This window comes from Protomyctophum parallelum (genome assembly GCF_964188405.1).
Source record: "Protomyctophum parallelum genome assembly, chromosome: 9".
NCBI classification, from domain to species: Eukaryota; Metazoa; Chordata; class Actinopteri; order Myctophiformes; family Myctophidae; genus Protomyctophum; species Protomyctophum parallelum.
Window position 1 is genome coordinate 23,746,175 of NC_139706.1, and position 16,136 is coordinate 23,762,310.

Here is a 16,136-nt window from a genome sequence, read left to right on the forward strand (position 1 = left end):
ACACAATAGCAAACACAAACATGTATGGGCACAGCTTGCAGACACACACAAATGTATGACACACATATCGGTATACACATACGTTTAGATATTATTTTGACTGGTTATTTATTTCAATACTGTTTGTATTAAATAGAAAAGAAAAAAATATATCATGCAATGACTGTCTAAATACTTAAATTAACTGCTAATAAAATAATTTAAATTTGCATTATATTTTTGGTAAGACAATGACAAAATAATTAGTTGGAAGATCACATGACAATGACTCAGATGGCCTTTACATAACCAGAATAAACAACATGAATTTAGAAAAGAATCATGGCATGAAATTAACAGTTAATCATGATGATTAGGCAGACACAAATCAGAGAAGAATCCTGGATGAATATGCTAGAATTGCATTCCATTTTTCAACCAACTACTGAAGGTCAAGAATGGAGTTGACATCCCATATATTTTTGTATAGCTTATAAAAGGGGAATAATCAGGTTTGAAGACATACAATTAGTAGGGTTCATCTGCCACGGACAAAGCCAACTCTTGTCGTGACAAATCATGACAACAAACACAATTCTTCGGGCCAAACAAAGAATTAGAAAGTAGAAGAAAACACTTTTTTGTTGTTTTTCTTCTTGTTTGGTCCAAAATATTGTGTGTGTTGTCATGATTTGTCACGACAAGAGTTGGCTTCGTACGACGCTTAACAGGTCTTTAAATAAATACGTTTTGAAATGTCTATGGGAATAATTCATTGGGATTCATTTCCTGGGCCTGGTGTCGTCATGAAAGGGGGCGGGACTGCGACACTCTATGGGCAACCCTTCGTGGATTAGTCTATAGACTTTGACTTGCTCAAATCTGATCCAACTGAATTAGGTGAACTTCAGTGTTCACAATTGCCCTAGGATGGCTATATATTAATGCTATTAAAGAATAAACAAGGCACTGTGTCAACTTACTGTGTTTTTCCCAGAACCTGATGAACTTGTGCAGCCAGCAAGACAAGGAGAGACATATGTAATCCCATTCTTTCCACAAACTGGATCCCAGTCACTCCCCGAACATACACAGTCTGAGTTGCAAGCAGCAAATACTGAGTGATCATCATATGAAATGTTAATTATCCTAGTAGAAACAGAGAGAAAGGAGAGTATGGGAAGGGTGGAGGTTATTTCCACAAATACTGTAAATGCAATGATTAGTCATTGATTAGTCAATGATTATTTGGGGAACCAAATAATTTTGCATCCCTGTATTGGTCGTCTTTTATGACTATGCTCAGTCAAGTCAAGGTTCACTTGAGCCAAGTTTCAAATTACCAATTAATTGTGTAATTACTATTATTCAAAAAGTATATTTTCACCTTGTGGCTGTGTCTCACCTATATGACATCGTCACACCGGCTACCTTGGCATTCTCGCAGCTCATTGCAAAGAAGAACAGAGACAGGAAGTAACCAATCAGGGAAGTGCCAAAGGCAAACTTGGCTGCTCCCATGATGCTCAGCTTCAACCTCTTCATCAACAGACCACCAGAAAACACCCCTAGTGCTACAGCTGGGATATTGATCACACCTGAGATGATCAGAAAGAACAAAACAGGATATTGATCACACCTGAGATGAACATAACGAACAAAACAGGATATTGATCACACCTGAGATGAACAGAAAGACAGTACAGTATGTACAATATGTAGTACAGTGTAGCACGTGTAATATACCCATCAGGAAGTTGGCTTTCGAGGCAGATTGTCCGAAGTGCTGTTCAATGTACTTGGGCTTGTAGGTGACCATTCCAATGAGGGAGTTCAGCTGGGTGATGGTCACACACAGATAGATCAAGTACACAGGGTTTCCCAACAGAGTCCGCAGGGTTGGAATGAAGTCTGTGGGGGGAAACAAATGGCATATACATAAATACTCTTCCATGGCTACATCATGATGACTAAAATCCAGCTTATGCAGTATAGACTGTTATTAAAGAGTGCAGTTTACTGCAGAATTTTATGCTGTTATGTCTAGTTTAGTACATACTACATAGTAGTATACACTAGCAGTATGATGCACTGAGTTCACATCACCAAAGAAATCACAACAAAGTTGTAATTATTACTGTACAGTACTGTACATGTGTCTGAAAGCATTAATTAGACTAAATAATCAAACTCTTATACACTACTTTTATAATGCAATGTAACAATACAATTATCTTGAATCTTTGATCTTTCATTTTTATTATTATTTTTATTTTTATTTATTTTTTTGCTAAATATTTCATTTATGTGTACAAAATGGAAGTGTCCAGGAGCAAAGGAATGACATGGATTTCGTTTAGAGGGTTATTGTAGGCACATATAGCTTCTCCAAGGAACATGTATTTTATTTTAAGTTAACACCTCCCCACTCCGCCATACCTCTGACCATCTCCATGAAGCTCGTAGGCTCATCTTCCGGATACTTCTGAATCTGATCCAGGAGAGAGGAGTCCTTGATAAAGCTCGTTTGCTCTGGTGTGCATTGTGTTGTTGGGCCACAATGTCCTCCTGGTAGAGGCAGAGAGCGGGGCAGGAACCAGAATGGAATGGCAGAGAGCAGAGTGATGACGCCAGCTATGAGGTAGCCCAGCCACCAGGCCCCTACCCAACGTGCATCTGCAGAGGTAATGGTAATGGTTTCTGGCAACAACAAAAAAATAAGGGAAAAGAAAAAGGTTAGTACACACAGTAGGCTACAATACTCAGTAAACAAAAATACTGTTTGTTAAAATGGATCACTGCATGTAGGTCCATTTTTGACTCGGACTTAAATGAACATCATGTAGGATAAAGTATATCCAAGCTAACTGATTGATATATAATGTCACTGTATTTCACAATTTGGGATCATTCGGAAAGGTATATGACAATAGCTGTTGGGGCAGTGTCACGTAGCCAGCCCTCCAATCTAGCTACGCTCTTAATGAAGTACGAAACTCTCATTTGAATGAAAGAGCAGCTCACTCACTGGGGCATGGCTTAACAGAATCCGCCTGTGATTTTCAGACTGGGTTCAAGTGAAATGTATTAAAACATGTGCACTGCACAATAAACATACACAACACACATCGGAAACATTCTGTGCGTATCGTTATTGCTGCTGTTGCCATGTTTGTTCACTGAGTTGTAGTTTATTGTGGACACACTTTATTGGTGAGCACACTGATGTGGTCACCTGGGCAAGCCCCTCCCGGTTATGGAACAGGTCCTGTGCTGTCTGCCAGCCTCCACTCCTTCATGGGCAATTTGAAGCAGGTGACCCCTGTAGTACGTAGCTGGTTTAGCAGGTTCCATTGCCGTGCGATAGATCTTCTCCTTCAAGGCCGTTTCGGATGTAGTGGGAGCATTTATGATGGTTTGGTGTGCGGATAATCTTCTATACTTTTGAACTTTACTCATTTATCTAGCATGCTTGTATGCACTGCTTCACCTCCTACCTCACATAGACAGAAGCGAGCGTGTCTCCCTGGGGGGCGCTAATTCCTGGACACAGCCTGTGTCACCTGTGGCGTCCCCAAAGGTTCCGTCATCGGCGCAACACTCTTCACACTCTACATGATGTCCCTTGGTCGTGTCATCAGCTGGCATGGGATTTCCACACTAAGGCTGTAGATTCTACAGTAGTCTTTGATATCTGAGATGGATTGGATGAGGTCACAGCAAACCTTGAAGGAGAATGGAACCCTGCTGAACCGCCTACATACTGCAGGGGGTCAGCTGCTTCAAATTGCCCATGAAGGAGTGGAGCCTGGCAGACAGGGCTGCATGTGAGTGCATGGGAGCTAAAGCAGACTGCCAAACACCTGTCCCCTGTACAGACCTTCAGAGGAGGCTCTCTTCCTAGTGGGACCAGAGACTGCACAACCCTGAGTTGGACATTTGATGATGATACACTAAAGAAGATTAACCCGTTCAGGACGAGAACCCATTTTGGGGTTCTTGTTGCTATTATAGCAACATTCAGCCTCAGTCTAAATTGGGTTAATGCTCCCACAGTGTGACAAAGACAGAATTTAGACTGGGCTGAGACGTTTTTTATATCGTCCTTGTTGTGAGGTCAGAATGCACAGACATGTACATAGTATGTTCACTCACCCATGTTGACAAATCCAATGTCCACGTAGATTTTGGCACAGATGGAACCCAATAGATAGCCGAACACAGGGCCAACGACCGAGATCGTCTGCACGCAGCCTGTGATATGATAAAGGCATCCACAGCAACAAACATAGACACGCACATGCACAGGCACACACACACATACAGTACACACACGTTACGCACGTGTGCGCGCACACACACACACACACACACACACACACACACACACACACACACACACACACACACTATATTAATTATATGGGAATTATAACCTTCAATTATAACCTCTTGATGTGTGCTCAGGACACACAGAAAAATAGGACACTAATACTCAACAGCATAAACATACAACATGACCCTCAACTGTTAACTAACTGTCGGGATCCAATGCCTTGCTTAAGGGCACCTTTTCAGATGATTTTGAAGGAGAGTGGAGAGTTCTCCAGAAAATGTTATAAGCTGTTTTTCTAATCATCGTTTTACTTTTGTTCCCCTCACCAACATATAATGCAGCATTCTCCTCAGCAGCAAAATCATCTATATAAGAAATCCCAAGAGGCTGAACAGGAGTTTCTCCGATCCCACGCAGGACATTTCCCAAAAGCACATAGATCCACATGGACAGGTTGGACTCTCCTTCACAACCTGGAGCAGATGAGAGTATAGTAGAGTAGAGTAGAGTAGAGACGAGGAGAGGAGAGGGATGAGTTATCTGTAATTTGGTGAGTGCGTGCGTGCGTGCATGCATGCGTGCGTGCGTGAGTGCGTATACTGTACCTAAGGCTGGCACCTCAGGTAGTCCGTCGCCTTGGGCCACAGCAACCAGTGAGCCCATGGGACATGGAGAGAGTTTATTGGTTGAGTTGTCTGTTGAGCGAACTGATGTTTCAAACTCATAGCTGCATATAAAAACACAAATGGTAATCCAGGTGTTTGCTGAACCATGATCTTTTATAGTTATATGTTTTTTGTATTGAACGGTACTTCATGACAATGTTTATAATATATATAGGCCTACAATAATAGGCAGGACTTTATATATTACAATAACATCTGCAAAGAGGGGTTTCATCTCAAGTTGCAATAGCCAAGACGATGTTTTGTTTCTGCTGGTGCTTTTATGGGCCCAGCTTTCCGGCCAGAAAGGTTTCCCTGAAAGATTGATGATTACGCCTGTTATTGTTTTAGACCGCCAGAACCCTTCAATAAAGAGAAATTTATAAAAACTGAAAAGAAGTTGGTAAATGGAAAAGATAAAAGAAGTGATACACTGTAGATTGAAATGCAATGAGTCACTACATTATATTATAATTAAGCTGATTTAACCATAACCTCTGAAGGGAATGCTCTGCTCTTACACATTAAAACAAATTTTCTTGGTATGTGTTGTGTAAGTGTTTTCCTGTGCATAATTCACAACATCGCCTCTGGTTCTGCACATTTCCATCTGACCAAACAGAACTAGTTGACTCAAATTCCTTTAGAGGCGTTAAATTCAGTGAGCTATACAAAATCTGTCAGGAAAGGTTAAAGGGACTGTGAATAAACAGTTAGACATGCCTTGCATGACATGTGTGTGAGGCTGGTAACTGCTCCCTGCTAACAAAGTTTGATTTATATTACAGGACGTTTTTATTTGTTTACAATTCATTTCTCAGTAGGATAATAATCGTACATTGGCTCGGGGTGGGCGGCTGGTTGGGTTGAGAGAGATGGGAGGCCTCTACCATATTCCCATGCTCTTCCATCTCCCCCTTTTTCTCCTACTATATCCCTGATTAACTCATCCTTCAAAAACATACTAGGATGTTTCTATATGCATTATGCATACTGCATAACCTTTCCCTCCTGGGACAGAGGGCCCTATTTTGCGTCAGGAGGGGCATTACTATTCGTAATTTGGGGATTTAGCATTGTGTAAGAGGTGTTCCCCCGTTAAATTGGCTATCCTGTGCCACAGCCTAAATCCTTAAAACACCTCCGCTACCCGTTGCATTATGCATAGGTGTGGTTTGGGCGTTACAATAATTAAACCAATCACCGTGACACATGCCATTGCCTTTAAGAGATCCATTATCCATTATCAAATTATCTGTAACAACCGTTCAATCTCTGACCCCATGGAAATATGTACATATTTTAATACACACTTTGTAGATTCTGGTCACCTATTATTCACCCATACATACAGAGGACCTGCACTCGAGGCTGCCAACCATGTTCCTACAAATACAGTAGCTCAACTGGTCAATTCTCCCTGCAGCCCCTCCCTGCCACTGTTATCCTAGAAGCACTATTAAACATAAACCAAAAGAGCTCAACTGGGGAGGACTATTTAGACCCGTATTTCTTAAAATTAGCAGCACCTCTTATTGTAGAGCAGATGACTCACATTTTCAATTTTCAATTTCATGAAGCTGTTTCCCTCATATTTGGAAAAGAGCACATTGTTACTGCTACTGAATTAGTTACATTTTCACTAGAAACAGACTGTATCATATATGAGTGACTGACTGTCATAAACGATACAGAGACACCTCCCTGACAATAACGCAGAGACAACTTGTTTATTTTTGGACCACAATGCTTATAGTAGACGATATTAAGATGACCCCATGTTATTCTCCATAGAGAAATTACTTCCGTAAACCAGGGGAATCGAGGGGATGAGCGAGTGATGTCAGGACTCTATGGGCACAAGGAATTGACACTCTGCTGATTAGGAAAATTACAATCACAGAGACGTGCGGAGAATTCAGACAGAACGACACCTCTGAGCTGTGAATGTATAATGCGTTGAGGCAGCTTCAAATCAGGAGCGCATTATTTTATAAAATGGATTCGCATTACGGGTGGTTTGAAGAGGCGCTTTCCATTGTCCTAAACCTGTGTGCATAAGATACAGTAGCAAATATAGGGAAAGCGCAAAGGAATGCTCCAGAATATTTTTCACTGTGATTGCTCCTGCTTCAATTGATTTATTTTACTGATGGTTGTTCTGTATAAAGTCCTAAACCTGTATGCATAAGATACAGTAGCAAATATAGGGAAAGCGCAAAGGAATGCTATAGCAAATATAGGGAAAGCGCATCAACACGCCTACAGACACACCTCCACCGCAAATATAGTCTGAAAATGTTATAGTGGGTTGTGTGGCCGCAAGATAACATTTATGCATAGTGGAAGTTCCTAATGTGGATAATGTTTAATGCTTGCGGGTAAGGCATGGCATACGTTAGAGCCCTGAATGTTTCAGGTGAGAAAAGCACATAATGTAAGAGAAAATAAGTTGTTGAACTTCAGAAATGCAGTGCAACATCAAACATATGTTGTGTTCATGTTATCCAGATGTGACATTAAGTCAGCTTAGCTATACATCATGTCCATGCTTTCTGGATGTGACCTTTGTCTTTTTGATGATTCATTTTCTGTACAGCTTGAGTACATGGAAAGTTGGGGAGAATCAACTGGTAGAACCCGTAACTGCATAACAATGTTAGATTTACAATTCATATTTTGGTGGCTAAACTCCAACATCAATAATGGACTCTGATATATTGTACAGATGGAATACGTTTTTGGGGCCATACAGTATATCTTAGAAAGTCCTTATACAGATGTTATGAATCAAATATGGTTTCCATTGTCCTTTTATGTGGTGAGTAATTGTCCTTATGGTATCCTACATCATGTGATCCAAACATTTCATGACTCCAAAAATGTATAAGCATCCGTTTGAAAATAAGGCTTTTTCCTTAATTTGTGAAATGCGGTCCAGGATTAAGATAAACAACACTGTATAGTAGAGAAAGGGCCTGCTACTCACCGTCCAACAATGAAGTGAGGTAGGGCAATAATAAAAGTGCCGATTGACATCAGCACACAGCCCATGGCAATGATCTTTGGCCGATGGAGCTTGGCCCCAAAATAGCTGACAAACGCTATTACCAACAGGTTACCTGGAAGAGAGGAAGGAGAAAGAGCAAATGTTTGATAAAAATCAATTGTGTCAAGTGAGGGGCGCTCTTATCATCATACATCACAATCGGGTGCTCAGCCAATCATATCATCACAGATGTCATTCCGGCCAATCACTTTTGGCATCTTCACTTTTCTGTCCTCACTTTTCACTTCAATAAGTACTTTGCTCAGCCAATCAAATCATCGCTATTGGGTGATCAGTCAATCACAAGCCATCACAAATGGCTTGCCAATCACAAGTCGTTTGTGTTTACACAAACCCGGAAAGCTGGGCATAGGAAGGACTAGCACCTCTGAAAATGGATTAGTTAGTTACCTTCTGTTTAAAACTCTGTCTGCCAGTGTTTTCTGAAGGCCAGAAAGAAATACCGTATTTGAGCCTCTAGGAGACAAAAGTGTGGATTAGTGTTTTTATTTTCGTATTATTATATTATTTCTTAGTATTATTGTAACTATACCACAATAAGATTTACAAATGAACACATACAGACAGTATACATAGAGAGAAGTGACAGCCATGACTGAAGTCAGTCTGTATTCTGTTGTGGCAATCCTGAGGCACTGGTCAAGATGTTCATTGATAGAGTTCATTGTTGAAAACAATGACTCGTATACGTGGAGGGGAACATTGTGAGTTGGATCATTGCAGGAGCTCTCATGTTTTTTAATTGAGCTTGCACGTTGATCCAAAGGTCACTCCCGCCAACATCCTTGAATAGTGGTTTATCTTTAGGTTGGGGGACTTTTAGTGCTTAGCATAGGCTAAATAATAGTAACTGTTTTAGTCACCATAGTAAACATGTTATTTGTAAAATGTATTACAACACTAGTACCCTATATAATAATTATACACTAAACTAAATAGCTAATGTTAAATACAAATAAAACTGTAAATGTTTAGTACATCTGCATTAATTCAAGCTAAATACAAATATAAACTAGATAAAGTGCCCCTCGGGGCACAGGTCTCCACCAGGGCAGGTTGGGTTGTGGCCTCCTGGTGGCGCTATAATAGGCCAATGTAAAAAGGTTGCCATTTCTTCTTATGCCTTGGATGGCAATTGGATGATTTGAGGCTTTTTTTTTTCAAAATGGGGTTTGCAAAAGTCCACCTGTTGGTGGCGCTATAACAGGCCAATGTGAACAGTTTGTGATATATTCCTCAGCCTAGTAGGAAATTCTGTGAAAGATTTCACATAAATTGCACGCTGCGTCCATGATTTGAGGCTTTTTGTTCAAAATGGGCCAATTCTGCAAACTTTAAAAGCCAATGTTAGCCAATAAGGATGGAATACAAAACAACAACGGACGGAGTGCAAAACATACTCTCTCCCCATGCCTTCGGCCTGGTGGAGACAATAATGCTAATTATTTAAAAAAAAAACCTCTGTGTTTGTAGTACTAAAAAGGCAGAAAAGAATGTATAATGTCATCATTAAAGGTATATTCAGTGATTTCACTTAATTCAAATATCACTTATTTTTTTGTTTTGTTGTGATAATCCTCCCTACTATAGAGTGTGCTGGCCATATAAGGAGTTCCTCCCTGTCCCCAGTTAACCCCTGGGGGTCAAAAAACCTTAGGTTTTGTTTTTGACTCTCTATCCTGATTGGACGAAAGGCTGGGTCCCACAGCCAAAAACGAAACCTAAGGTTTTTTGAGTGAAATCACTGAATATACCTTTAAACACAATTGCACAATTGCACCTGGTTACATAACTCACTTGATTTTATATTTGGTCCTTTTTTATTTTTTTTTATTTTGTGCAAAGTATAATATGACAGGGGTTGGTTCCATAATTTAGAGCAACACATAAATGTGCTTTAAAACACTTTGTTGCTTCTGAACATTGGAGCACAATGGAGCAGCACGAGTGTCATTTCAGCTCAGACCACTGTTCATTTTACTTTGATCCAGGACCGTGGAAGAGGAATGGTGTCTGTTCTATTTGAGAGATGAGTGTTATGAGTAAGTATTACACAGTGGTTCAGGGAATTGTCTATATGTTTACCTGGAAAAGATTGCATACATTCTTAAGGACAAACACGAAGTGTTTCAGGAGGTGTGGGGCCGTTTTATAAGATACATACAGTAAAGAACAATAATTTGTCACATTTAATGGATGGAGCTGAAGAGGAGTAGTGCTGTGGTTGTTTTTTTGTTTTGTTTTTTGGTTATTGTTGTTTTGCTTTCTTTATATTAGTAATTGTCTTGTAATGTTCATTGTTGTTTTCTGTATGTTTGTATTGTCATTTGTGTGTAAAAAAGGAAAATAAATACATTGTTGAAAAAAAGAACCCTCTTTCCATTCTCATTATGTACTCAGTACTTGACTGTTATTTTTCTTTGTGTGATTTGTTGGTTGTGAGGACAACATGTTGTACATGCAGTAGGCTACATACGTACTGTATGCAGCACATACGTATGCAGTACATACATATGCAGTACATACGTATGCATCTGTGCGATGTATTTTGGGCCCTAGATTCGATTCGATTCAATAGATGTCTTTATTATCCACAAGGGGAATTTGTTTTGCTCAGGTCAATGCATACATTCAGGACAATACATAAATATACAAATACAATAAAACACCCAACAAAGTACTAGTAAAATAATTGTAAGTATGTGTGTGTCCAATTGCCCATGGAAAGTAAATTATCACCGCTCAGTCCAGTTAATCTGTCTGTGTGTGCGGGGAGCACTAGCAAGCAAGTCCAATTGGACAAGGTAAGGTATATATCTCAGCCTCCGTAGGAGGTCCGCTGCTGGCACTTTGTGAAGATGGCCTGTGTGTTGTCATTAAAGGTCAACCCACTTTCAATAGTGGTCCCAAGATATTTGTAGCTGCCGAACCTCTCCACCACCTCCCCACCAAATGTCTGCTGCGGAATGGGGTCGAGGTCATCCCTCCTCCGAGGGCTTATGAGGAGCTCCATGCGGTCTTCTTCACATTCAGCTGAAGGTACAGTAGTGCTCCTCACACCACTGGTGGAGCTTCTTTGAGGTGTCGACCAGAGCAGTATCGTCTGCAAACTTCAACGGCCATGCTCACACTGTCAGAGCCCCTCAGGTTGTTAGCCAGAAGAGATCTGGGGAAATCACTGTCCCCTGGGGGGGGGTCCGGTAGATGTAATCATTACCGAAGAAGAGGAGGCACTGTTGACCTTAACAAACTGCTCCCTTTTGAGGAGGAAGTCCATTATCCAGAGGATCATGTGGGGATCCACCTGGCATCAGCTTATGGAGGGATGTTTACATAAGATGATGCATACAGTACACATGCATAGATGTACAATGTACATACAGTAGCCTACCTGCTGCGGTTGACCTAGCAGGCTCATCTGCATACCATATGATCTTTGCTGAGATTAGCAACCATCTCCAGCACACTGTTCATCCATCTCCAGCACACTGTTATCTTATCTTTTCGTCTACTTTTCTCTGCTCTATTATACTCCCATCTTCTCACTTTTCCTATGCTCCCCTCCTCTACTCTCCTCTACTCTCCTGTCCTCTCTCTCTCTCTCTCTCTCTCTCTCCGTCCCTCTGTGCTCTGCTTCTGTGTTACTGTGGCAACGGTCCTATGGAAACAGCCTGTTTCCACCCACGAGCAGCAGCCTCTATTGGAAGGTCAGAAATTGGGTTGACAGACACAGGACGTTATTTTACATTAGCCACTTCCTCCAGTGAGTGTGATGACCTCCGGTAGTTATCAGTAAAAGATATGTTAAAATATGTTTGGCCTTCATCATAGCCTATATTATCACACAAAGTTCACAACCATACATACCCTCATGAAGATGAAATGGTATTTGATCATTATGCCGTGAAGTTTGGATTATATTCTTTATTTTGCATGAACTGAACTCTTTGGATCTCCACTCATGCAGTAAGTTATGTATGATTTATATCCTAGAACAGACACTGACTGTTCTAGTCAAATGGACCGCCTTCTTTTAAAGGAGGGTGATTACTGGCACACTGGCATAAGTGTGTGAGAGATTATTTTTGGTTTAAAATATACTATTTAAAAACATTTAGTCAAATAAATGATCACACAAAAACAAACAAACTAAAACTAGGGTCTTTGTGCACATCATGCAGGGGACCCCGCACTCCCTATAGTCTAAAGCACTTCTATACGGCTATTCCTCCTCCCGAGTCCATAATAGCTTTGCGCATAACGCCACCACAGCTGACTTTTAAAGGGAATGGCACCCACCACTCTAATTGGGTTAATGGGGGTGACGCCCAAAACACACCCATGACTAATTCAGGGCCAACAAAATGGCAAAATTGGTCACGTCTCACGTCTTACATTTTCATTAATTTATTGTGCATGAAATACTGAATGGATTACAAAGACAATAATATAACATTCTATATCAAATATAATTTTATTGAAAGTCAAGCAAAGCTGAGTATCAAACTAACGTTGGGTGTCCAATGTTAGAGCGGTTGGGGATGCATACGTTTGTTAGACATACCAACAGTCCTGCAGTCACCAGGCCGACTGCCGGTTACAAATCACCCGTGGCTCCAGACAATGAGTTGCCGGTTACAAATCACCCGTGGCTCCCGACAATGAGTTGCCGGTTACAAATCACCCGTGGCTCCCGGGTGCTGTTAGGTTAGGGTTTGGGGTAGGGTGTCGGACTCATGACTGTAGGACTGTTGGTAGCCTATGTCTAACCAAACATATGCACCCGTGCGGTTCCTGCGTGACTGTGAAATCTCTTCCAGAGAGAGATAGGGCCCATAATCTACACACTTAGCGCTGTGATCCGTTTTATGCAAGGGAAGAAAAACACATGACAGACTTTATACAACACGGTAATATGGAAGGGATAATGCATAATGATCTCTTATATTCTAGCCTCCTACTCTCCACAGAATAAATAAATCTCACAGCTTGCACGTCCCCGATAGGCAATGTGGCACATCATGAAACAAGATTACACACAGCTTCCGTCAGAAGCCTGATGAATCCCTTATTTATACCTTGAATGCCTCTGTGACCCATTCACACTTCACTCTAAAAGACAGAAAGACGGAGAAGATGGGAGTCCATGATGCATTATGTTGCTAACACAAGAGAGAAGAGAATAAGAGGAGTGACGTACAGGCAGGCTTACTCACCTATCTCGAAGCTCCCATCAATGACCCCTATCAGGTAACTGGGGATGTCGAAGCGTCGCTCCAGCTGAGTAATTGTGCTCTTCATGTAGCTTCCCGACAGAGCCTTCGCAAAATAGGCGAAGGACAAAGCCACTACAAACATCTGGAGAGAGATGGGAAAGAAAGAAAGAAAGACAAATAATGTTACTATTATCCGAAAGAGATGCTTCGATCATTCCCTGATATTGTGAATCATATGCATTATCCTATTATAAAATGAGATCAGTCAGTCATTCAGTCAGTCCTCAGTGGGTTGACCAATCAATCTGAACTTTACAGGCATTGATCATTGGAATATGGACAGTGGTGAAGCCCATTTTTATTAGCATTGTTGCCACAGGCTAATGGCTATTGCGCTCTGTTGTTATGGTTGCTGTCTCCGCAGGCTATGGGATTGTAGCTGCGGTTGCGGTCTTATAACCGAGCTGGGTGGACCTAGATTTGGGGCTACAGTATACACACCCAAAGGCAGAAAGAGCAGCAGCAGAGAGAGCTTGCATGGCTCAGCACTACAATGCTATAAAGGACTTTGATTTAAACGCAAGCCATGTAGCACATCCAGCAAGGCTGTTGCTGTAGTGTAGTTGTGACGTGTGTAGAAAATAAAGAGCAGATGTGGACACAGTCCCATAGCCTGGACGGATGGTTATTTGAGCTGGCTTTGGTGCTACAGTCTTCAAACACAACAGCAGAGATAATGGCAGCAAAGAGAGAGCTGGCTCTACTGTGCAAAGTTGTAGACGGTTGTGGTCCCAAAGTCTACATTATAGTTTGGGTGCGGACCTCCTCCCAGGTATGGACTAGTTTACTATGAAAGACTAAAAGCGGAGTGCTTGTCAAATAAGCACAGGGAAAGCAGTTAGGGGATAAATGTCTTGTTCATGGACACCTCGAAACAGGCAGGCAGGCCCTACTCTCTCTCTCACACGCCCGCACGCACGCCCGCGCGCGCGCACGCACACACACACACACACACACACACACACACACACACACACAGATCTGCCATCTGGCTTGTCTAATTGATTGTCTAATTGATTGTCAAGTCTGCAGCTCCCGAGTTTCGGTCATACTTTCTTCTGAGAAGAAGTGAATGGCTGAGGAGAACGGATCCTTGTTTTACGAAGCTGCCATGATGATGATGATGATTCTACATTTTCAAACAAGCATGACCAAAATACGTGTGTGTCAGTGTGCATCAGTAATTGTGGGCTCGCTGCAACATCAGTATGATAACTTGACCCTTTAGTCATTGTGAGAAATCTTATTAAGATTATTCATTTAATCATGTTCAACATGTGTTCTTAATGGTGTTAAACATTAGAGGATTTACAGTGATTAGTGCAGACTAAAAAGGAATTTTGTTTAAGCTGCATGTGTGAAAATCCCAAAAGTACCATTGAGACCCGTGACATGCATTTTGTTCAGAGGCAATAGTTCACACAAAAATATACGGTAATAATTCTATCATTAAAATGAAAACATGGATCTTTTGGCCACACAAGGCGTTTTCCTGTAAAACGTCGTAGCAGCTTTATCCAAAACTATTGATACAGAGGGTGACCAGTTCTTAAACTGTGACACGGAATATATCTTTTTAATCACTTGAATACCATCATTTTGGTCGCTGTGTGTCGTGCTGGGACAAAAGTATGGAAACAGAACAGCACCAACATCAAAAAAAGTTTGAAGCTAGCAGTTGTATACTGTATGTGTGAAATGAGAAAGATTGAGCAACTACAGTATATGTTCTCTTTCATGACTTAAATACATTGATCGTTTCCAATCACTGACACTGAGTGTGTTTTTCCCCTTCCCGGCAGCTGTAATGCCCAGGGCCTTGTCAAGTTTTCAGACACAAAACAGAGAATGTACATGCAGAGACCTTTCCAGCAGCTATTCCGTGTTTCTGGTTCCTGGTCGATCGGAGCTGGATTAATCAAGACATCAATGCTGACTGACTGTCGAAGCATGACTAGTGAAGAGAATGGTGCCTCAATTGGGACTTTCAGCTGGAGCGAAGACTCTGAAGCAACGAAACGCTTCAGTCGCATTAACTGGTTCGCGTTGTTTGCACTGCTCGATTCAATGTTGCGCTACGTTGCATCTTTGCATTGACTTTGTATGTAATCATAGGCCAGTGCTCGGACAAATACCTTTGTGCCTGGTGTGAATACACATTTAGAGTTCCAAATAATACAAAAATGATTAAATTTAAGCTACATAAACCTTATATACAGTACTGTAGGTTTTCTGAACTCAAACTTGTTTAACTAACTAAAACATATTTCCACAGCGCTGCAGGTGCTCCATCCTCCTCTGGTCCTGAATATACAAAAGGACCATCGCTACACCTAATCTGTCACACACCGACTGCACCTGACACCGCTTCACCTCCTCCCCCGAAATAGCTTCCCCAAACTAATGGCTGCAGCAGTCTATATTAAAATTGGCTGGCCGGACGGAGGGCGTAACCATATAAGGAGTTCCCAATGCAGCATCTTTGTTCGATAGGTCTTTCATGTATTATTTGAATGGCACGATTCAATATTGAGTCAATCAACCTTTTTCACGATACTTTTCTTTCTATCTCTTTTTTGTTATTATTTGGAATGCACTGTACGTGTCATGGACCATGACTAAATGTTCTGATGAGCTGCCGCACTCAAATATTGTTATGTTTTGATAGTATTACAACGTGTACGCAGTGGGCATTAACCAAACGTGATTTTTGATAGTCGACTCGACTACCATCAAAATCGATTTATAGTCGATTAGTCGGCGGTAAAATATGATATTTATTCCATCCAATCAAGCATTAAAACATCGCG

The 16,136-nt window shown here is 41.2% G+C and overlaps 1 protein-coding gene across 1 annotated transcript in view; it reads right to left on the reverse strand.

The window, feature by feature from the left end:
- Window positions 1-16,136, reverse strand: part of slco1c1 (solute carrier organic anion transporter family, member 1C1) — a 31,460-nt gene that overhangs the window by 4,503 nt on the left and 10,821 nt on the right. The window contains exons 3-11 of the mRNA XM_083772867.1: window positions 13,267-13,408; window positions 7,970-8,102; window positions 4,921-5,042; window positions 4,642-4,788; window positions 4,135-4,233; window positions 2,419-2,679; window positions 1,726-1,890; window positions 1,385-1,577; window positions 963-1,128 (exon numbers count right to left, since the gene is read on the reverse strand). Of these exons, the coding sequence (XP_083628993.1) occupies window positions 963-1,128; window positions 1,385-1,577; window positions 1,726-1,890; window positions 2,419-2,679; window positions 4,135-4,233; window positions 4,642-4,788; window positions 4,921-5,042; window positions 7,970-8,102; window positions 13,267-13,408 (1,428 nt within the window). The remainder of the gene's footprint in view (window positions 1-962; window positions 1,129-1,384; window positions 1,578-1,725; window positions 1,891-2,418; window positions 2,680-4,134; window positions 4,234-4,641; window positions 4,789-4,920; window positions 5,043-7,969; window positions 8,103-13,266; window positions 13,409-16,136) is intronic.